Source organism: Hoplias malabaricus, chromosome Y (assembly GCF_029633855.1).
Source record: "Hoplias malabaricus isolate fHopMal1 chromosome Y, fHopMal1.hap1, whole genome shotgun sequence".
NCBI classification, from domain to species: domain Eukaryota; kingdom Metazoa; phylum Chordata; class Actinopteri; order Characiformes; family Erythrinidae; genus Hoplias; species Hoplias malabaricus.
This window is the reverse complement of record NC_089820.1, coordinates 24,623,281-24,647,063: the sequence shown is the minus strand read 5'-3', so window position 1 is coordinate 24,647,063 and position 23,783 is coordinate 24,623,281. Positions and strand designations below refer to the sequence as shown.

At 45.8% G+C, this 23,783-nt stretch overlaps 1 protein-coding gene across 1 annotated transcript in view; it reads left to right on the top strand.

The window, feature by feature from the left end:
* LOC136677695 (V-type proton ATPase 116 kDa subunit a 2-like) overlaps window positions 1-18,964 on the top strand; it is a 33,735-nt gene extending 14,771 nt beyond the window's left edge. Inside the window, exons 11-20 of the mRNA XM_066655289.1 lie at window positions 96-235; window positions 7,583-7,740; window positions 8,444-8,534; window positions 8,811-8,929; window positions 10,000-10,210; window positions 11,793-11,912; window positions 12,050-12,166; window positions 12,777-12,894; window positions 14,675-14,846; window positions 16,044-18,964. Coding sequence (XP_066511386.1) covers window positions 96-235; window positions 7,583-7,740; window positions 8,444-8,534; window positions 8,811-8,929; window positions 10,000-10,210; window positions 11,793-11,912; window positions 12,050-12,166; window positions 12,777-12,894; window positions 14,675-14,846; window positions 16,044-16,146 — 1,349 coding nt within the window. The 3' untranslated portion in view covers window positions 16,147-18,964. The remainder of the gene's footprint in view (window positions 1-95; window positions 236-7,582; window positions 7,741-8,443; window positions 8,535-8,810; window positions 8,930-9,999; window positions 10,211-11,792; window positions 11,913-12,049; window positions 12,167-12,776; window positions 12,895-14,674; window positions 14,847-16,043) is intronic.
* The last annotated feature ends 4,819 nt before the right edge of the window (window positions 18,965-23,783 follow it).

The window sequence follows — 23,783 nt, the reverse complement described above, 5'->3', positions numbered from 1 at the left end:
AGTATCATGAATTACCCAGTATCCAATGATTAAATCACAAATTTTTAACACATTAATTAACATCACACCTCATAACTTTCTCTACCTCATAACAGCTCCATATACCATCATCACATTCCCCTTCCTGTTCGCTGTGATGTTTGGTGACCTCGGACACGGCCTCATTATGGCTTTGTTTGCTCTGTGGATGGTTATCTACGAGAACGACCGCAAGCTGAAAAAATCTAGAGATGAGGTAAGCATGCATTATTTTATTATTATTATCCTTGTCATTTTACAGGAAGGAAATGCGTTTTAACATTCTGTAGAAATTAGTGTAAAATGATTTTTCCTTCATCATCAAACAGGGACACTTCATTCCAGCACCCAGGCAGCAGCTGGGTGTTAGTTGCTTTCCTTATAGGCTAAGCACCACCTAATGGACCTCCATGAATATTTCACGTTATTGTAGTGACTGACATATATAAGTATGAATTAAAATGAAAATAGCAGCTTAATTTGCTTTAAAACTGACAATTTTATTAAATTGACGGAAAAACCCGAGCTCGCTACGGAAATTCTTGAACGCGACCGTGACGTCACTGGTGGACAACAGCTGAACAACGCCGCGGTAAAACACCGTTATGACTGACTGTTATGACAGTATCTAGCTAGCTAAATAACGCTAGTTACGGATGTAACAGTGGTTATGTGAGTAGTGGATGACCGCCAGGGCGGTACATACTGAGTGGATGTTCCTCGCGCGTGCGCGCTCTAGACCGAGAATGTATACCAAATTAGTCAAACATGACCTTGCCTGTGATGTCACCGAAGCTATATTTACCTGTGACTCACAGCAAACTGCCTCAGGAACCCGGATCGCCTCGCTCACGCCGAGTGACCAGGAACCCTGGCGGTCATCCACTACTCACATAACCATAGTTACATCCGTAACTAGCGTTATGTTTCGTATCTCCTGACCGCCAGGGCGGTACTTACTGAGTGGATGACTTATGCCCACGCCGTCACGAGGAGTGCCTCTGTTCTCCATCCGTGATCAGGGACAGTACAGACCGTGCGAGATTGGAAGATGCTGCCACATTAACATTGTAAAAACGGGTAAAAGTACATGGTGATGACCAAGTGGCTGCAGCACAAATGTCTAGAAGGGACACCCCTCTCAAAGCGGCCCACGAGGTAGACACTCCCCTAACAGAATGGCCTGTTGCTAGGTCTGAAAGCGATTGATGAGCAGCTTTATAGGCTAGTTCAATAACCTCCACCAACCAGTGAGAAAGACGCTGCTTAGAGAGTCGACAACCACGTTTAGCATCAGAAAAGCAGACGAACAACCGGTCCGTCTTACGTATGGATGCCGTAGCCAGCACATACTGCTTCAGTGCCCGGACAGGGCACAAGAGAACACACTTAGAATCCGACTGATCAGCGTAAGCTGCCAGACTGATGGACTGATTGACGTATTCAGGATTAAGCACCTTAGGAAGAAAGGCCGGATTTGGTTTTAACACCACTGATGCCTCATCCAATCCCCACCTGAGACACTCAGAACTAACAGAGAGTGCATGCAGTTCACCAATACGCTTTGCAGTGGCCGCAGCCAACAAGAACACAGTCTTCAGAGACAACCACTTGAGACCAGCCCCATCCAGAGGTTCAAATGAGTCACCCCGTAGGAACTCGAGTACTAAAGGCAAATCCCAAGGGGGAGGACGAATCCTACAAGGTCTGAGTCTCCTTGCACCCTTTAGGAAGGCCACAATTAACTTGTGCGAGCCTAGGGACACGCCCCCACTCAAGGTCAGACGGCTCAAGAGAGCAGCCACATAGACCTTCAGCGTCGAAGGAGATCTTCCTTCATCCAATATCATCTGTAGGAAGGAAAGCACAGAACCCACTGAGCACGAGAGTGGATCTTCCTGCTGCTCTGTGCACCAGCGCACAAAAGCTTGCCACTGTCCATTGTACACCGTTTGGGTAGAGGTTGCTCTGGCATTAAGAATAGTGCGTTTCACTCCTAAAGAACATGAAGCAAGGTCCTGGTTGGACCCAAAGGCCATAGCCATAGCCGAAGAAACTCCGGCTGTGGATGCCACACCTGTCCTCCCAACTGGGAGAGAAGATCTTTCCGTGCTGGGAGTTCCCAAGGGACGCCCCTGAGTAATGACATCATTAGAGGAAACCATGGTTGTCTGGGCCAGCGTGGTGCCACCAGAAGGACTATGTGACTTTCTTCTTGTATTCTGACCAGGAGTGAATGAAGGAGGGGAAGAGGAGGGAACGCGTATAGCAATACCCTTGCCCAGTCATGAGCCAGGGCATCTTGACCCAACGGACTGTCCTGGTCGTGTTCCGAGAACCACAGACTGCAATGAGTGGTGTCTGAGGAGGCAAAAAGATCTACCTTTGCCTGCCCGAACCGTTTCCATATTTTCCCAATGATTTCTGGATGGAGTCTCCAGTGGTTGGGACTCAGAGAGTGTCTGGAAAGCACATCTGCTGTCTGATTGGATGTTCCCGCCAAATGCACCGCCTGCAGGGATAGGAACCTCTTGTGAGCCCACATCCACAATTCTTCTGCCAGGTCCAAGAGAAGTTTGGACCTGGTTCCGCCATAATGATTTATGTGGTAGACAGTCGTTAGGTTGTCTGAACGCACTAGCACATGCCTGCCATTCAGATATGGAAGAAAGAACTCCAGTCCTAGCTTTACCGCACGTAACTCACGGACATTGATATGTTCCCGGGCATGGTCCACCGACCAAGTGCCCTGAACCCATCTGTGCCTCCACACCGCACCCCAACCGGTTGCTGAGGCATCCGTTGTCAGGACTTCTCTGCGTGTGGGTAATCAGCACATGCTCACTCCCGACAGGAGAACCCTCCGAGAACACCAAGGCCTCAGTGCTACTAGACACTCTTTTGTGATATGGACCTTCACATGCCTGTGGTGTACAGAGTCCAGTCTGAGGGATATTACCCATACCTGGAAGCACCTTAAATAAAGTTTGCCCAGAGCAACAACTTGAGCTGCAGCAGTGAGGAGACCCATAAGTCGGAGAAGAACCAGATATCGTACTCTCTTTCCTAGTTTCAGAGAGCCGATCAGAGTCACAATAGCTTGAACACGTACTTTGGGCAGTGAGGCCATCATTGTACAGGAATCCTGATGAACTGGATACGCTGAGCTGGAAGGAGGATGCTCTTCTGCCAATTTATAGACAGACCTAGGGCCTGAGAATGGTCCAGCAGTCTCTGAGTGTCTTGAAGTGCTCGTCCTCTGGAGGTGGCGCAAACCAGCCAATCGTCCAGGTACGGAAGAATCTTTAGACCTTGGCCGAGAAGTGGTTCCAAGGCCGCGAGCATGCATTTTGAAAATGTTCTTGGGGCCAGAGACAGCCCGAAAGGCAAGACTTTGAATTGGTACACGTTTCCCTGAAATGCAAAGCGGAGAAAACGTCTGTGTTCTGGAAAGACTGGGATATGAAAATACGCGTCCTGGAGGTCCACCAACGTAAACCACTCCCCTTTTGTGACACTGTGGAGTACAGCAGCACTGTGGAGCATTCGAAAGGGGAGAACCTTCAGATGTGAATTTAGGCGACGAAGGTCTAAAATTGGACGAAACCCTCCGTCCTTTTTTGGAACAACAAAATATGTCGAGTAAAATCCCTCTGAATGAACATGAGGGTCTACAACCTCTATTGCGCCTCTCATGAGGAGGGAGCGAACTTCCTTCAAGAGAATTGAGGCATGAACAATATCTAGAACAACAGTTTCCTTCGGAGAGCAGCTGAGTGGAGGCCGATGACGGAACTGCAGCCTGTAGCCCAGTGACATGGTTCGCAAGACCCATGGGTCTGTGACATGGTTCTTCCAATAGTCCATATGATGAGCCTTCTGCAGTTCCACCATCAGCCGAGACCCGTCAGCGGCGATCAAGGGTGGCAGCTCCCTTGAAGCGGGTGCACTGTGCCCCTGGTCTAGCTCCCTGGGAAGGAAGATTGGTGCAGTGTGATTTCTCTTGGACCTTAAATCGTCGTTTGAAGTCAGTGCTACGCATGACTGGGGACGGCGTCGGACGACTGGGAGCTTTGACTTGGCGAAAGCGGTGAAAACCCCTCGGAGCCTCCAATTTGGAGGCTTCTGAGAGGGCAGAACAGCGGTCCAGAACTTCTTTTACTGCTGGACCAAATACATGGCCAGGGACTATAGGCAATGACCTAATTGTTGCCCTGCAAGTGTCAGAGAGTGAAGACTGCGCCAACCACACTTGCCGTCGCCCGTGGAGCAGGGTCCCCACCAGCCTTCCATGCCCCCGAGCCAGGTAGCCAACTGACTGAAGTGCTGCATTCAGCAGTTCGTCCATTGATCCATCATTCTCAAGGCCTTGAATTGAAGCATGTAAAGCTAACAACAGGAGGGAAAGATAATTCACAATCTTTGCCATTCTGGTCGCAGTATCCTTTGCTTTGGAGAGGATCTCATCCGAGCGTCTACACTATGAACTGGGGCAGTGTGGGTTTGGTCGAAGTGCCTCATCTGGAGACACCACCTTAGAAGCAATGGAAGAATCAACTGCTGGCATGCGATCAAGGCCAAGAGTAGCCGCATTTGTCATGGACGCCAGTGCTAACTCTGCTGCGCTTGCTCTATTTCTCTGGCTACTAGAATGAAAGCCAGCTGCAAATTCAGCTGCAAAATCTTCCCCAGCAGGAACTGAGAACGCATCCATCAGTGCTGCATGCATAAAGAACCTGCTGGTCTTTGGGGCCACTGCAGATGGAGCATCCAGTCCCAGCTTAGCCAACGCTAGCTTCAGAGAACCTTGAATTTGAGTTGCTGGTGTTGCGGTGGCAGAAGGGGCACTGGCCCCTGAATTTACAGAGTGTGAGGTAAGAGGAGACCCCAGAGCAGCTGGGGTGGCAAGCGGAGAGCCGCTCACCTGTGGGAGCTCTTCAGAAAAATCCAAGTTTGAAGCTACAGTCGAAAGCACATCGTCAATACATCCTGATAAGTTCCCCAAGTCCATGGGGTGGTCTGACCTGGAACATGTACTGTTCCCAGCACCAATCTTATCACTTATCTCCACAAACAACGATTTCAACTGCGCTCAGAGAATGAGTTCATGCGGTCCGACAACGGCAGGGATCGTTTCTTCCTTTTCTGAGATCTATCCGGTGCATCTGAAGGTCGCTTGACAGCCTTCTTTTCAGTGCACTGTGGCCCTGGCAGCATAGCCTCACTTCCTGCTCTTAGCATAGCAAGTCGCTCGAGTGGAATAATAGCACAATTCATACATGGGTTCATTATAGCCTCCCGAAGGTGCTCCAGCCCCAGACAAGAGGGACACAAATCATGCCCATCATCCGCTTCTAGCGTGGAGAGGCACTGTGTACAACAGCTTTGAGAAAACATCTTAAAAGTTGGTTCTGAGAGGAAACCCCGATGAGTCCGCGATACAGTCACACGCCTGCCGGAGTAAAAATAATACAGACTTCACTCGCGCCAACACGCTCACGGGAGTGGAGTGTTACTGCGAATTAATCGTCAGCACACCGAGTAAGAACTCCAAGTATGCTTAGTACATGTGTGCTCAGGATTATGACACTGAGTGAAAACTCCAAGTGAAATAAAAACACCGCAAACTCCACTTACACCGAAGTTAGTACCGAGCTAGCACTGAGTAAAAACTCCAAGTGAGCTCAATATATTCACCCGCACTCGTCACGTTCACTGGGGCGCGACTTACAATGTACACCGAGCAAAGGCTCCAAGTGAGTTCAACCTACACCGCGACAATACGTTGTCTTGAGTAAAAACTCCAATCCAGCTCAACATATAAGTGCACTCGGCGCAATTGCCGGAGTGTGAAGTATGCAAGCTAAACACTGAGTAAACTCCAAGTGTGCTGCACACATACACAGAACAGGAGATAAAACCGAACACTGAGTAGACTCCAAGTGAGCGAAAAAATATACCCACGTGATATACTCACATATCTCGTTGCCGGTGAGAAAAGAGGGTATATGAGCTGAACACAGAGTCAAAACTCCAAGGTGATAATCACAAAGCGGTGTAGATCAACGTCCGAAAGATGGAATGTAACAGCTCGAGGAGGACAGTGAAAACAAACTGTAGCTCCGACGAAGTGTCACCGAGCTGATATCGGTCCAAGGCGAGACGAGAAAAGAGGCAGTTTGCTGTGAGTCACAGGTAAATATAGCTTCGGTGACATCACAGGCAAGGTCATGTTTGACTAATTTGGTATACATTCTCGGTCTAGAGCGCGCACAAGCGAGGAACATCCACTCAGTAAGTACCGCCCTGGCGATCAGGAGATACGAAACATAACCAACATTATTCATGACAATAGCCTAGCAATAAGCTAAACTCAAATTTAGAGGTACCGTTATTCTTGTAAATGTGATCGAAGTCAAACTCGAATTCATCCCACACTATAAACCTCCGTAATGCAGCTACGTAGCCGAGTATAATCTGAACCACCTAGTTTAGCAAGTCAAGCTAACGTTAACTAACACCAACTAAAACAGGTGAAGTACGTGTCCTTACCCTGTTTACCTCCATGTTACAAAGGCTCTTGAACACCTTTCGTTGGTGTCTTTACATGCCCATATTGTTGGAAAAGCGCCAGTGAAATGAGCTACAGATAACCGAGTGAGCGGATGGTCCTTTCCAAAGTGCCCGTTTAAAGTGGACAAATGTAGTCCATTTTCTGGATATTTTGGGATCTTTGGGCCATTTGTGCACAGATGTCCCACTGTACATTGAATGATTGCAGCCAAAAACAACACACCTTTTCGTCATTTTGCATTAAATTAAGTGCAGCTTCTAGAGTTGTTGTCCACCATCTACGTCACAGGCAAGACGCCTATTAGAGTTTCCCAACACCGTTGGGGGGGGACCAACGGTCTTTTAAACCTTATTCCTTGAATTAGTAAGAAATAACATGTTTTCTGACTATCAATAAACACAAGTTAGGAACTCAAATTCCACTGTATTTATTTGTTTGACACTTTCATATCGCTGCTGCTTAGCCTTTAATGGCACTTCAGCTCTGGATGCTGAGGGAGGAGAGAGAGCACTGTTCCTGCACTCCCCCCTGCCCCCTTTTTGTTCTTGTTGGTTCAGAGATTGAACAGCCAGGCACTTGGTGTTTTTTAACCCTAGAAGATGTTTCATTAGTGGTAAACAGTCTGTGCCAGGGCTGGAACTGCAACGTTTTGAGGACAGTCTCGGAAACATGGATTCAGACAGCCAGGGTTTATTGCCATCAAACTAAGGAGCAAATCCCATTCGGGACAGAGCATTTGAGTGGTGGAGGCATGGGTGGAGGACTAATTGGCTAATCACAGATCACCTCCATTTTGTGCTCAGGGAAGGTGAACAAATGCATCTAAACCAGTTTTAAGGTTGTTTGTTTGTTTGTTTTCCTCCTCCTTTGGATATAACTTGTCAAACTGGAGAGGAACTTTCAAAAATGTAAAATGAATGTTAGGGTGCTGATGTTTTATGAGCAAAGATCGTTTGGACAAACTGGCATCATATCTTTTTTCTTTTTCAGATCTGGAACACATTTTTTGAAGGACGATACATCATCTTAATGATGGGGATATTCTCAGTGTACACTGGATTCATTTATAACGACTGTTTCTCCAAGTCTTTGAACCTGTTTGGCTCAGGGTGGAGCGTGAAAGCCATGTTCGATCAAGGGCAATGGATGTGAGTTACAGTCAATACTCCCCTATCACACACAGTGTTAATAACGCTTTTGAACACTCAGCTGCACTTTTAAAAAATGTAATGAGTTTATATTAATCTGGGCACAGCTACAGGGACCTGGAGGTTGTGGGTTCAAGTCCCGCTCCGGGTGACTGTCTGGGAGGAGTGTGGTGTGTTCTCTGTGTCTGCGTGGGTTTCTTCCGGGTGACTGTCTGTGAGGAGTGTGGTGTGTTCTCCCTGTGTCTGCATGGGTTTCCTCCGGGTGACTGTCTGTGAGGAGTGCGGTGTGTTCTCCCTGTGTCTGCATGGGTTTCCTCCGGGTGACTGTCTGTGAGGAGTGTGGTGTGTTCTCCCTGTGTCTGCATGGGTTTCCTCCGGGTGACTGTCTGTGAGGAGTGTGGTGTGTTCTCTCTGTGTCTGCATGGGTTTCCTCCGGGTGACTGTCTGTGAGGAGTGTTCTCCCTGTGTCTGCGTGGGTTTCCTCCGGGTGACTGTCTGTGAGGAGTGTTCTCCCTGTGTCTGCGTGGGTTTCCTCCGGGTGACTTTCTGTGAGGAGTGTGGTGTGTTCTCCCTGTGTCTGCGTGGGTTTCCTCTGGGTGCTCCAGTTTCCTCCCACAGTCCAAAAACACACGTTGGTAGGTGGATTGGTGACTCAAAAGTGTCTGTGTTCTGTGTATTTACCACCCTTTCATTGCTTTTCCAGAACAAGCACAGTTCACTCAAACAGCTTCCTCACACTCGACCCCAACGTCACAGGGGTCTTCAATGGACCATATCCTCTGGGAATTGACCCAGTAAGTCCACCAGTTTTTATATTGCATTATTACTTTCACTGTTGTCTTTACATTCTTACTCTTAAATCTGTCCCTAAATCTGACTGGACCTGACAAATAAAAAAATAGAGCCCTGTCAGTTCTTTAATCTGCATGATTTGATTATTAGATACAATAAATTTTCATATTGCATAAACAAAATGATCTGACCTTAACTATAGTTCATACAAAATGAATATCGGATTATTTTTTATGAGAATACAAAGTTAATTTGTGGTTTGGTTTTCCTCCATTTAGATCTGGAACTTGGCATCAAACCGGCTCACGTTCCTGAACTCCTATAAGATGAAGATGTCTGTGATCGTGGGAGTAATTCACATGAGCTTTGGAGTTGTTCTTGGGGTCTTCAATCACCTGTAAGTTTCCACTCCACTGTGCTTTGATAAAGTTTATGAACAATTCATTAATTCATTCATTCATTATCTCTAAGCGCTTATCCAGTTCAGGGTCGCGGTGGGTCCAGAGGACGCAAGGCGGGATTACACCCTAGAGGGGGCGCCCGTCCTTCACAGGGCAACACACACACATTCACTCAAACATTCACACCTACGGACACTTTTGATTCGCCAGTCCACCTACCAACATGTGTTTTTAGACTGTGGGAAGAAACCGGAGGAAACCCCCGCAGACACAGGGAGAACACACCACACTCCTCACAGACAGTCACCCAGAAGAAAACCACGCGGACACAGGGAGAACACACCACACTTCTCACAGACAGTCACTCGAAGGAAACCCACGCAGCCACAGGGAGAACACACCACACTCCTCACAGATAGTCACCCGGAGGAAACCCACGCGGACACAGAGAGAACACACCACACTCCTCACAGACAGTCACCCAGAAGAAAACCACGCGGACACAGGGAGAACACACCACACTCCTCACAGACAGTCACCCGGAGAAAACCCACGCAGATACAGAGAGAACACACCACACTCCTCACAGACAGTCACCCGGAGGAAACCCACACAGACACAGGGAGAACACACCACACTCCTCACAGACAGTCACCCGGAGAAAACCCACGCAGACACAGAGAGAACACACCACACTCCTCACAGACAGTCACCTGGAGGAAACCCACGCAGACACAGGGAGAACACACCACACTCCTCACAGACAGTCACCCGGAGGAAACCCACGCAGACACAGAGAGAACACACCACACTCCTCACAGACAGTCACCTGGAGGAAACCCACGCAGACACAGGGAGAACACACCACACTCCTCACAGACAGTCACCCGGAGTGGAAATCAAACCCACAACCTAGAGCTGTGTGACTGTGACACTAACCTGCTGCACCACCGTGCTGCCCAATTCATTTTTAATTTCTTCAAATTTATTTTACTTTGGATTAACATTTTCTGTATTTAAATTAAGGCTTGTTTTAGTTTTAACTTGTTTTTTTTTTTCCTCTCAGACACTTCAGGAGGAAGTACAACCTCTACCTAGTGTTTCTGCCAGAGCTGCTCTTTCTCCTCTGCCTGTTCGGTTACCTGGTGTTTATGATCATCTATAAATGGCTTGCCTTCACACCACCAGACTCTCGGCACGCTCCCAGCATCCTCATCCACTTCATAAACATGTTCCTGATGCAGGGCGACTCTGGGGAGCCTCTGTACCCAGGACAGGTGAGGAGGAGAAACGATCTGAGGATGTACCGGTCACATAAATTTATCCACTTAATTTATAACTTCTTTTGCTGGCTTTGCAGTCATAGACTAAGCCTAGTCCTAGACTACACAGCATTTCAAATGGAATTTCTCTCTGTTGAAAGGAAAAAAGAATTGATCCCTGTCCAGGAGATCAGCCCCTTTAAATATTTCTAATTTTATTTGGGGCAAATTTACTCAGCTACAGAAGCTGAGCTTATGTCCATATCTGAAATTGTAACTTCTCATTGATTCCTAAAGTTTGACATCTGTTACGCGACTTTTAACATCCTTGGAAAACTGGGTGTCACATTTTTCACTGATTTCTGTTGATTCTTTTAGTTTGGTGATTGAAATATTGTGATTGTGGATCACAGGCGGCACGGTGGCGCAGCAGATAGTGTCTCTGTCACAGCTCCAGGGACCTGGAGGTTGTGGGTTCGTGACTGTCTGTGAGGAGTGTGGTGTGTTCTCCCTGTGTCTGCGTGGGTTTCCTCTGGGTGACTGTCTGTGAGGAGTGTGGTGTGTTCTCCCTGTGTCTGCGTGGGTTTCCTCCGGGTGACTGTCTGTGAGGAGCGTGGTGTGTTCTCCCTGTGTCTGTGTGGGTTTCCTCCCACGCTCCAAAAACACACATTGGTAGGTGGATTGGTGACTCCAAAGTGTCTGTAGGGGTGTGTGTGTGTGTGTGTTGCCCCATGAAGGACTGGCGCCCCCTCCAGGGTGTGTTCCTGCCTTGCGCCCAATGATTCCAGGTAGGCTCTGGACCCACCGCGACCCTGAACTGGACAGGCGCTTACAGATAATGAATGAATGATTGTGGATCACACACTACACAAGTTTAATTTATTACTGAATCGAACCAAATTCTTTACTTCAGCTCACACGAACTAAAACTTTCTCCTGTTGCCTAAGAGCTGCACACTAACCAATAAGTGGAACCGGTTTGCCATGAAACACTAAAGAAGCTGCAGGTTAATCAAATGTTGCTGATGTCACTGATGTAAAGATGTGATAAACATTGAGGGTAACTGAATGAACAGTCAGGGCAAATGTTAAAAATTATGAGTCCTAATGACCCCTCCTTTTGTCTCATCTTAAAGAACAATTCCTTTTTTTATATTTTTTTTATTGATGATTTTTGTCCGTTCATTACTGGTCTCTAATTCCACCTCATTGGCTGCGCTGCCTTATCACAAACAATGCCCCCAAAGCTGCGAGGCTGAGGGCCAGCACAGTCTTTCTTTAATAAACGAGATATAAAACACTTTTTTCCTTGTTTAATTTCTCCATCACTGGACCGTTCAGTGCAGTGGAGGAAAAACGCAGGTTGTCTAGGTCTGTCACATCAGACACCCAGTCTGGCTCACACTGTGCCATGTGACAAGAGGAGTGAGGGGAGCATACCTCTGTACCCCCACCCCACCACAGAGGGAGAGTGTGTGGTACAGAACAGACACCAATAAGTGGAGGATGTTTTTCTTCAGGACTGTGGTTAAGAAATCCTCAGTTACAGGGTCCTGTTAACTTCTGTCTGTGTGTGTGTTTTGTTTTTGTATCTCAGACAGGACTACAAGTGTTTTTGGTCCTTGTTGCTGTGCTTAGTGTTCCTGTCTTGCTGCTGGGGAAACCTCTCTACCTCTACTGGCTTCATAAGGGCAGGAATCGCATGGGCATGTATAGGGTAAGTTTTGTGTGTGTGTGTGTGTGTGTGTGTGTGTGTGTGTGAGAGATGGGGAGGGGGATTCCACTGAATTTCCAGCTTTCTAGCGTGGCGTAACACACCCGGTAAAATAAAGTGACAACGTCTCGTATGTTCAGGGATATGAACGAGTGAGGCGCAGCAGTGAGGAGGAGATTTCTCTGATGCGGTCTCATGATTTAGAGGAGGGAAACAGCCTGGACAGTCACTCCAGCTCAGACGGCCAATCAGAAGAGGTAAAGCTCTCCACACTCTCAGGTCATTGGTTGTCAGCTGTTCCTGTAGTTTGAATTGAGGAATGCCAGTCAAATCTGACAGCAGCGAGCGAGCGAGCGAGTGAGCGAGCGAGTGAGTGAGTGAAAGAAACTCAGTAAAATATCATGAATCCCTGCAATGTTACCATGGTATTTTATTTAGAACTGTGTTAAACTCAGATATAATTGAATTGTCCCCTAACGTTTATGTAAAGTTAATGTTTTTTACTGCAAGTGGTTCAGACGTTTTTAAACTCTCTGTCCACTCTATGAGACACTCCTCCCTCGTTGGTCCACCTTGTAGATGTAAAGTCAGAGACAGTAGCTCATCTGTCGCTGCACAGTGTGTGTCGCTCGTCCTCTAGTCCTTCATCAGTGACACAGGACACTGTTGGCTGGATGTTTCTGGTTTGTGGAATGTTTAGGAACTCCAGCAGCACTGCTGTGTCTGATCCACTCCACTCTAAAGACACACTAACAGATGGACTACAGTCTGTGTCAGCTGATAAAATGGACAGTGTAGTGTAGAAACGTGGAGCTCAGGTAAATGTTATGACTGATGAGTGTGTGTAATTGTGTTTTTTGTCATCAGTTTGATTTTGCAGATGTGTTCCTGCATCAGGCCATCCACACAATCGAATACTGTCTGGGCTGCATCTCTAACACAGCGTCCTACCTGAGACTCTGGGCTCTGAGCCTGGCACACGCTCGTGAGTCCTTCTCTGACTTCCCCATGGACATGTTCTTGTTTGCTTCATAAAGTCCTGTAGAATCTGCTTTAAATTTACTGCCACCACACAAAGCTTTGTTAGTAAATTGATGATAGATTTTTCTGTTGTTGGTTTTTCGTTTTCCGTTTTCCCTGGTGTCTTTCTATTATCGCATTAAACTATTAATAACTATCACAGTGTTAGGAAAAACACAGTATGTAGAAAATACAGTTGAATTAATTTAGTGATCCATCCAGTAACTGTGGTGTGTGATTGGACTCTCTGATTGTCCCTGTACTGTCTGGCATTGTCACCATTGACTCTGATTACAAGATGACGTGCTCAGAGAATATTTTAGGAATATTATGTTTGGGTTGTGTGTTTTTGTCATTTCATTGGATTGGTAAAATTGTTCATGGACTCTGATTTCTTAATAGTGAGCTAGAACTGCCCCGTTTGTAGAGACTGAGGGAGTGAGGGACTGCATGAGGGAGTGAAGGACTGACTGAGTGAGGGAGAGAGAGACTGACTGAGTGAGTGAGAGAGAGAGAGAGAGAGAGAGAGAGAGAGAGAGAAATTGAGTGAGGAGTGAGAGACTGAGTGAGGAGAGAGATAGACAGAGACTGACTGAGTGAGGGAGAGAGAGAGATAGACAGAGACTGACTGAGTGAGGGAGAGAGAGAGATAGACAGAGACTGACTGAGTGAGGGAGAGAGAGAGATAGACAGAGACTGACTGAGTGAGGGAGAGAGAGAGACAGAGACTGACTGAGGGAGTGAGAGACATAGACTGACTGAGGGAGTCAGAGACTGAGTGAGGGTAGAGAGACCGAGAGACTGACTGAGAGAGTGAGAAACTGAGTGAGGGGAAGAGAGACTGAGTGAGGTTAGAGAGACCGAGAGACTGAGTGAGGGAGTGAGAGACTGAGTGAGGGAGCGAGAGACAGAGGCTGACTGAGGGAGTGAGAGACAGTGAGGTAGAGACTGAGGGAGTGAGGGACTGCATGAGGGAGAGAGAGACTGAGTGAGTGAGAGAGAAATTGAGTGAGGAGTGAGAGACTGAGTTAGGGAGAGAGAGACTGAGAGAATGAGTGAGTGAGAGAGAGACTGAGTGATGGTAGAGAGACAGAGAAACTGTGAGGGAGCGAGAGACTGACTGAGGGAGTGAGAGACTGAGAGACTGAGTGAGTGAGAGAGAAATTGAGTGAGGAGTGAGAGACTGAGTTAGGGAGAGAGAGACTGAGAGAATGAGTGAGTGAGGGAGAGACAGAGAGAGACTGAGTGATGGTAGAGAGACAGAGAAACTGTGAGGGAGCGAGAGACTGACTGAGGGAGTGAGAGACTGAGAGACTGAGTGAGGTTAGAGAGACCGAGAGACTGACTGAGAGAGTGAGAAACTGAGTGAGGGGAAGAGAGACTGACTGAGTGAGGGAGAGAGAGACTGAGTGAGAAACTGAGTGAGGGAAAGTTACGTTATTGTTCACCAGGCTTCGGGGAGTTCACAAATGAAACACTAACATGAAACTGCGTATTACAGACAATTTTCTTCCCATCATGAAACAAACAGAGGAGCCACCAGAGATTTTGGGCCTCACAGAAATATACAGCAGGGATGTCTCTGTTAATGATCAGAAGAAACACAGCAGAGTCACTCTGGGACTTTAGGTTTTATTTGTTTTTATGTGATGTTTTCATTAAGTTTCACACCTGTCTAACCAGTGCTGACGTGTGTGTACATTTCTTTGCTGATTCATATGACGTGTGTGTGTGTGTGCGCGCAGAGCTGTCGGAGGTGCTGTGGGCGATGGTGATGCGTGTGGGACTGCGTGTGGACACTAGGGTTGGTGTACTCTTCCTGGTTCCCGTCTTCGGTCTCTTTGCTGTCCTCACGGTCTTCATCCTCCTGGTGATGGAGGGACTGTCTGCCTTCCTCCATGCTCTCCGTCTCCACTGGTCAGTTACACACACAAACTCCCTCACAACACACTCCAGCAGAAGAGTCTGATTCCCAAAAATTAAAAAATAACATCCATTTAATTTAATTTTTAATTCCAGTTCAGTATTTAGTATTGTTCCACCTTAAAACCGCAGAGCTTCTGAACGTAAACAAACCAGAGAACTGTGATTCCCCACCAATGTTGACGTCCCCTTTAAGTTCGTGTAAATTTTAAGGTGCGTCCACTCTGCGTCTGATCTTATTGCTCCAGTTAATTCCACAGACTCTGGACTGAGATCCTCTTTAAACAGTTCCTCAGCAGTGTGTAGCTTTATCTGCTGCCATCAGGGATCACCATCCCCAGGACCCTGAGTAACAGGGTATTCCACAGAGCAGGGTCACGTAAGCCCAAAATTAAGCAGAAGGATATTCTCCAGGTCTCACATGGTCCATAAGGATGTATTGGAAGGTGGCTTATAGGTCTCTCACGATAATTACATTATCAACTTATTGTAAAAAAAAAAACAAAAAAACATTTATTTAATGTCAACATGTGTTTTTCAGTTTCTATGTCATAATATTCTTAATTCTTAATATTTTTTTTTGAAAGTGAATTGATCTTGAAAGAGGTGTAATTGCAGTGTAATATCAGTGGCATCGAATGCTCTTTAAAATGACAGTAATATAGTTTATGGCAATTATTTCTGGGGAAATATATCGATCACAGAAAACAGGTATCGTGACAAAGCTAGTGGCATGTGATGCTGAGACCCAGGTTTTCCAGCAGAAAGGTAACCAGAGCCCTACACATCATCTGCCAACAGTGTATTCATTCTCTCCCTCTGTCTGTCTGTCTGTGTGTGTGTGTCTCTCTCTCTTTCTCTCTCTGTGTTCTGTCTCACTCTCTCTTCTGTCTCACACTGTCTCTCACTCTCTCTTTCTTTGGCTCTCTCTCTCCCTCTGTCTCTCACTTTCTCTCTCTGTTCTGTCTCTCTCTCTCTCACTTTCTCTCTCTGTTCTGTCTCTTTCTCTCTGTCTCACACTGCCTCTCACTCTCGCTTTCTTTTTCTCACTGTCTCACTTTCTCTCTGTTCTGTCTCACACTGTCTCTCACTTTCTCTCTGTTCTCTGTCTCGCACTGTCTCTCTATCTCTCTGTTCTGTCTCACACTGCCTCTCACTCTCGCTTTCTTTTTCTCTCTCTCTCTCTCTCAGGGTGGAGTTTCAGAATAAGTTCTACAGTGGCACTGGCACCAAGTTTTCACCGTTTGCCTTCTCTCTCTTGCACTCCAGTTTTGAGAACGATGGACTACTGTGAGAAGAGCTGTGGCTTCACACACACACACACACACACATATTAGCCCAAAGACTGAAGCACTGCAGAAGTGTTGGAGGTGTCAGTAGAAAACAGATTTGAGCCTCAACACTGTTCCCACTCTCATCTCTTTGCACTGTGATTGCCTTAAGTCCAGTCAAATATGCAGCCACTGAGTTTAATCCTGCTCACCGTTTCATACCAGATCCGAGTCACTGATGGACACTGAGCTGATTTATCGGAGGGATGATGTCATCGCAGCTGCCCAGTGAAGACGATCAACGGCCTTCATCAGTTGTTGGAACACTTGCGTCACATCTGAAACCGTGTTTTGGACTCGGAGGGCACTCCATCAGTTTGTAGATAGTGCTGTGTCCTGAATAATATTTTTGTAAACATTAGAAGTTCATAGAAGTTTTATGATCCACGTGTTGCCTGATGTTTTGAAAACAGGAGAGATGTCCCCATGCTGCACGTTCCATAAGTGGCTTTAAGAGGCCCCGAGTCCTCTAGAGTGTTTTTGTTTTATGAGCCGTGTGTCTTCAGACGTTTGTAGATGAACCTTATCTTCATAGAAAAGCACTGTCAATGCTTTTTGGTCCTCTGGGGCAGCTTACGAGCACGAGCTTAAGCCCAACGTACAACATCAGCACCGGCTGAATTTCCTCAAATCCACGCCGCTCTCCGCCCTCAGTGGCTGTTAGTGGGGAATCACGCTCTGGATGAACACCGTTCCTTCTTTTCCTTCATCAGAAAGGGTTGAATAAGCTTTTATCCACAGACTTTTGGCCGTAGTGTGTTTTGTTGAAGTCAGACTGACATTGCGGATCACACTGAACACGAGGGAGTATCACGAGCCCATTTCTGAGCCCAGATCTAAAGCTGTGATGGGGAAATGTGATTTTGAAAGCTGTTTTTTTGATAAGGAGGCGTACAGATTTAGGAATTTTCTGTTATTCCTGATCTTTATATTTCACTGATATCATCCAAATTCCAGTTTCCTCCAGCAGTCTAAAAACACCTGTTGGTGGATTGGATCTGTGAAATAGTACACAACTGTGTGTGGGTGTGTGTGCTACTGACCGAGTGTATAAAACTGTGTGTTTGTGTGAGAGAGATTGTGTGTTACTGGGTGAGTATAAAACTGTTGTCTGTTGTGTGTGTGTGTGTGTATGTGAGTGTATAAAACTGTTGTGTGTGTGTATTACTGAGCGAGTGTATAAAACTGTGTGTGTTACTGGGTGAGTGTATAAAACTGTTGTCTGTTGTGTGTGTGTGTGTGTATTACTGAGCAAGTGTATAAAACTGTGTGTGTGTTACTGGGTGAGTATAAAACTGTTGTCTGTTGTGTGTGTGTGTGTATGTGAGTGTATAAAACTTGTGTGTGTGTATTACTGAGCGAGTGTATAAAACTGTGTGTGTGTGTTACTGGGTGAGTGTATAAAACTGTTGTCTGTTGTGTGTGTGTATGTATTACTGAGCAAGTGTAAAACTGTGTGTGTGTGTTACTGGGTGAGTGTATAAAACTGTGTGTGTGTGTGTGTTACTGGGTGAGTGTATAAAACTGTGTGTGTGTGTGTGTTACTGGGTGAGTGTATAAAACTGTGTGTGTGTGTGTATTACTGAGCAAGTGTATAAAACTGTGTGTGTGTGTTACTGGGTGAGTATAAAACTGTTGTCTGTTGTGTGTGTATGTATGTGAGTGTATAAAACTGTTGTGTGTGTGTATTACTGAGCGAGTGTATAAAACTGTGTGTGTGTGTGTGTTACTGGGTGAGTGTATAAAACTGTGTGTGTGTGTGTATTACTGAGCAAGTGTATAAAACTGTGTGTGTGTGTTACTGGGTGAGTATAAAACTGTTGTCTGTTGTGTGTGTATGTATGTGAGTGTATAAAACTGTTGTGTGTGTGTATTACTGAGCGAGTGTATAAAACTGTGTGTGTTACTGGGTGAGTGTATAAAACTGTTGTGTGTGTGTGTGTGTGTGTGTATTACTGAGCAAGTGTATAAAACTGTGTGTGTGTGTTACTGGGTGAGTATAAAACTGTTGTCTGTTGTGTGTGTATGTATGTGAGTGTATAAAACTGTTGTGTGTGTGTATTACTGAGCGAGTGTATAAAACTGTGTGTGTGTTACTGGGTGAGTGTATAAAACTGTTGTCTGTTGTGTGTGCACATGTGTCATATGTGTGAGATGTTCCACAGGTGTGTGTGTATGTGAGAATGACATGGTGAGTGTGTGGTGCTCTGTCCAGGGCGTGTTCCTGCTCTGTGCCAAATGATTCTGGGTAAGACCTGGAACCACAGAGCAATGAATGAATGATAGATAGATATTGTTTGATCAACGGCAAAAGCTCTAAAACCTTGTTTAAGTTTTCCTTTTCTTCCTAACACCATTTTCACGATGGAGAGCCTGTTCCTAATGGCTACTGTAGTCTACGAAATCAGCGTTAGATCGAGGGCTTTCTAAATCAGTTCAAATCAAGGAAGTAGGTTTGTTTGAGAAATGAAGATTGTTCATATTTCTTTCTTTTTTCCCCAGAACTAAACGAACAGTCTTTTTCCTCAGAATTGTTTTAACTCATTCTTCTGTCGTTTCTTGTTTCTTCTTCACGTTAAGATCGCGGGATTCGGGCGTGTGATTTTCAAAGCGCTCTAACCATTCCAGTTTTGGGTTTTAGATGATATTTATTGAACGTAATTGATTAAATCTGTCATCTTTGTGAAGTCTGTGACACTTTTGAAGGCTTTACATTCCACTTTTAATCTTGCATTTCTGTGTTTTTGAATCTGTATCAATGTTTACTATCAATACCAAGCTCATGAGTTAAATTCGTTTTGATTTATTCCTTTAATCTCTGTGTGTTTTTGAATCCTTCAGATGTTCAGGTCTCAGCTTTTCTGTGAGGAACATGTTAGAGTTTTTAAAGAGACCCTCCAGTGAATATCAAGTGTCAATCAAATCTTATAACAACAGCAAACAAAAGCCACTGCCAAAATAACAAACAAAACCCAACACTGACTCCAACCCCAACACTATCCTGGCTACTCAAACAAATCAGTGACAGTGAATATATCTGACACTCTATCTATCAATGAACCAGGAGAAAATAGACAAATTCAAGAGGCGCTTACCCTCTTCCGGCACAGGTGATCAAGAAAATTAATAAACAGAACACAACTAACAAACAACAGGAAACACAGATCTACACGGTTCTCACACAGAGACAAAGCAATCACCGAGCTTCACGCCACATGGCAATCCACAATTGGAAAAAGGGGCGTGACCATCTTCAGCTTCCTGCTTCTTTATAGGCAAACACAGGAAACACCTTCTCAGCACCCAGCAATACCGAGAGCTCCACAGCGCCACCTAATGACAGGGAGGGATAGCAAGAAAAAGAAGAAAAGAAAAAGAAGAACACAGACATACAAGACCCGTAACAGCAAGTTTAATGAGTGAAATGAGCCGTCGACTGCGCGTTTCCGTTTTAAGTTTGTAGGGGTTTAATTAATCAGACGTTTTGTTTTTAACTGCTCAGACATTTGCTTCCATCTTCAGACACAGAGCAGCCAAGTTTTTCTAGAACACTTTCTCAGTGAACCGCGGGCCTGAAATGGAGAAGCGGAGAAGAAAATAATGATGATGATGATGATGTTTCTCAGTGAGATCAGACTGTGGATCTTTGCTATCACCTAGTGTCGAAAATCGTCACTGCAGTTTCTTAACAAAAATATGTTTCCATTTCCTCAGGTGTAATTTCCAGAAAGTTTTTAAACGGATGACAAAGTTATCCTCCTCTCTACATTGCCTTTATATTGAACAATAGAAGTATTCTGGCCTTGATCTGGGCCACATCCAACCATGGGGACCTTTATAATCACCACAGACTGGTGGCTGGTCATTGATCAGACCTGTGATCTGATTAGACCGAGATTAGACTTCTAGGAGATTTATTTAAACTCTTTCTGAATCGGTTCGTTTATCTAAGAGTGCTCCTGGGCTCCCCCTACTGTTGGAGAGTGTCATTTATTATTACAGCATTGTCCTGAGATCAAAAGGGAAGGTGGGTGGTTCCCAGCCCTTCTCCGAAAATGACATAGTGCAGTTTCTGCAGTGCTGAGCCTGGAGTAGCAGTGACAGAGGGTCTATCCTGACTATTACAGGTCTGTGGAGCACGACAGTGATTTTCGAAACTGTAATTTTAAGGTAATACTAAAACCTATTGTTGCTTTTATCCAGAGCATAAAGAGCTGGGTTACTCTACAGTCACCACCACCAAGAACATTAGAACTGTCTTTCCAACTGTGGGAGGAGCTTCAACACACATACACACACACAGGCGATAAGCTGCTCAACTCTGGACTGTCGTTTGCCGTTATTTCACACTGGGGCTATAAACAACATCCTGCTTATTACTCACCACCCCCTATATAGCAGTTTACAGATGACAAAACAATAACGCTGACAGTCAGTATAAATAAACATTGCAGAAAAGAAGAATATCCAATAACAGCACTGTAACTAAGACTAACCATCGCCTACTGAAGGCACCTGCTGCTTATTGCATTATTTAAGAGGCACAAATATATCCCCTCTGCACATTAACCTTGGTGTCTGGAGTTGCCCAACCCACACACGATGAAACAAGACCACCCTGTCCCCAGAGGGCAGCAAACTCGGCAGACAAAGTCCAGGACGAGACTGGTCAAACCTGATCTTCCTCTGTGTCTCTCTAGAGGGTCGGTGTGGCTGCAGGTTGTTGTTCCAACCACCCAGGGGGTCCCATGTTCTGTTGTTGTACTGAGACCAACTAATTATGGGAGTGAGATCAGGTGTGTTCTGATAAGATTGTCTACCCCTGTCACACACTCACACCTACGGACACTCGCCAATCCACCTACCAACGTGTGTTTTTGGACTGTGGGAGGAAACCGGAACACCCGGAGGAAACCCACACAGACACAGGGAGAACACACCACACTCCTCACAGGCAGTCACCCGGAGGAAACCCACGCAGACACAGAGAGAACACACCACACTCCTCACAGACAGTCACCTGGAGGAAACCCACGCAGACACAGGGAGAACACACCGCACTCCTCACAGACAGTCATCCGGAGGAAACCCGCGCAGACACAGGGAGAACACACCACACTCCTCACAGACAGTCACCCGGAGGAAACCCACGCAGACACAGAGAGAACACACCACACTCCTCACAGACAATCACTCGGAGGAAACCCACGCAGACACAGGGAGAACACACCACACTCCTCACAGACAGTCACTCGGAGGAAACCCACGCAGACACAGAGAGAACACACCACACTCCTCACAGACAGTCACCCGGAGGAAACCCACGCAGACACAGAGAGAACACACCACGCTCCTCACAGACAGTCACCCGGAAGAAACCCACACAGACACAGGGAGAACACACCACGCTCCTCACAGACAGTCACCCGGAAGAAACCCACACAGACACAGGGAGAACACACCACACTCCTCACAGACAGTCACCCGGAGGAAACCCATGCAGACACAGGGAGAACACACCACACTCCAGGGTGTATTCCCGCCTTGCGCCCAATGATTCCAGGTTGGCTCTGGACCCACCTCGACCCTGAACTGGATAAGGGTTACAGACAATGAATGAATGAGTAAATGCTTATTTGAAAGTAGGGGTCCTGTACAACGACTGTGTGGTGAACCAGTCTCCAGGATGAAATCCAGACACAAATCTATGGGGGTGGACATTCGGAATGAATAAGTATCTTTCCCTTTTTTTAAAAAATGTATTTCCCTTTTTATTCCAAAATAGGATACTCTCAAACACTCAAAAGAGTGGAAATTTCTGTCTCTAGAACAAGTGCTGAATCCCTTTGAATCTGAAAAGTAATGAGTCCCTGGAAGGGTGGGGGTTTCACATCAAATTGCAGCCTGTAACACTTGGTAACGGTTGTAAACACCCAGAGATGGACTGTGTATGCACAACAGCCTCCACGTGAACTGCGTGAACCCCCTGGTTTATAAGGGGTCTTTTTAGTGCCCTTGAGTGGGTGAGAAGAAGAACATCTCATGCTTTTTATGTAAAGAAAATTATGCACCCAAACTGCCTGGATGCGATAGAAAAGTCATTGCAGAAAATCTTTGATTGAATGTGTGAACATTTTGTCAACAAACTTATGGGTCTGGGGCATACATCCTCCCCTTCTTAAAAGAAGAGAAGACGCTTAGCTGAGAGAAAGGCAGACCAGGTAGCTCAAAGTGCAGGCTGATTCTCTTCAGAGGATGGGAACAACCACCTAGTAGCCTCACTGCTTTTTGCTATACTTTCAGAAGAAAAAAGTATGATAGATGCAGTAGATGTAGATAGATGTGTGTGTGTACCTAGCCACTGGAATGTGGTCAGGGGTTTAGTGGCACTGAGCGCTCTAGCTGCTAGTGCGGAGGATAATCTTACATCATACACGGAGCTTCATCATACCAATGAGTGTTCCATCTTCGCAGGAAGAGAGACACTAGCTGGGGTCAGTGGATCATCACAATGCTTTTGAAGTTGTAATTTTAAGGGAAATTTATTACCTAGGTTATAGACACATTAATTTTTTGCATGTTCTCTGAAAGGGGGCGGCACGGTGGCGCAGCAGGTAGTGTCGCAGTTGTGGTTCGATTCCTGCTCCGGGTGACTGTGAGGAGTGTGGTGTGTTCTCCCTGTGTCTGCGTGGGTTTCCTCCGGGTGACTGTGTGTGAGGAATGTGGTGTGTTCTCTCTGTGTCTGTGTGGGTTTCCTCCGGGTGACTGTGTGTGAGGAATGTGGTGTGTTCTCTCTGTGTCTGCGTGGGTTTCCTCCGGGTGACTGTGTGAGGAATGGGGTGTGTTCTCTCTGTGTCTGCGTGGGTTTCCTCCGGGTGCTCTGGTTTCCTCCTGCAGTCCAAAAAACACACGTTGGTAGGTGGATTGGCGACTCAAAAGTGTCTGTAGGTGTGAGTGAACTGGATAAGGATTACAGATAATGAATGAATGAACGTTCTCTGGAAGCATATGGATACAGATGAAACAGTCAGTAGTTCAAACAAACACAACTATTGGTACAATAAGTGAAAACAGTTCTCCATCCACATGCTGCATTGTTTTAATTGGCCTCTCAGACCACCTTTTTTTTGTAGTAAGTAACTTTACATTGTCACCACCTCCTCCACCATCGCCATATTTGTTGCTAAAAGAAGCTTGACTCCCTCTAGTGGATGTATTTCTTGACGCCCATGGCAACCTAATGATACATAGAGGTATATGAGCATTGATTTATACGTGTTTGAAAAGGATGTACTCATTTCCACTAACTTTGGCATAACCTTTTAATGGTGTGGTGTGCATTAAATAAATATATTCTTAAATCATTCCTTTTAATTTAAAAATCATTCAGTTATTAAATCAGCTGTCTTTAAGATGTTTTCTTTTTAAATGAAAGCAGTAGTATTAAATACGCCTAATTTTTACCATAACATGAACATGAATGAATATACCCAAGCCTACAGCACACTGCATTTAAGTGTAATAACTTTATTTCCATGATATATGCCCTTTAATACTGTTTACATTTTTCAGTGTAATTGGGTTTAAACGGAATATAAGT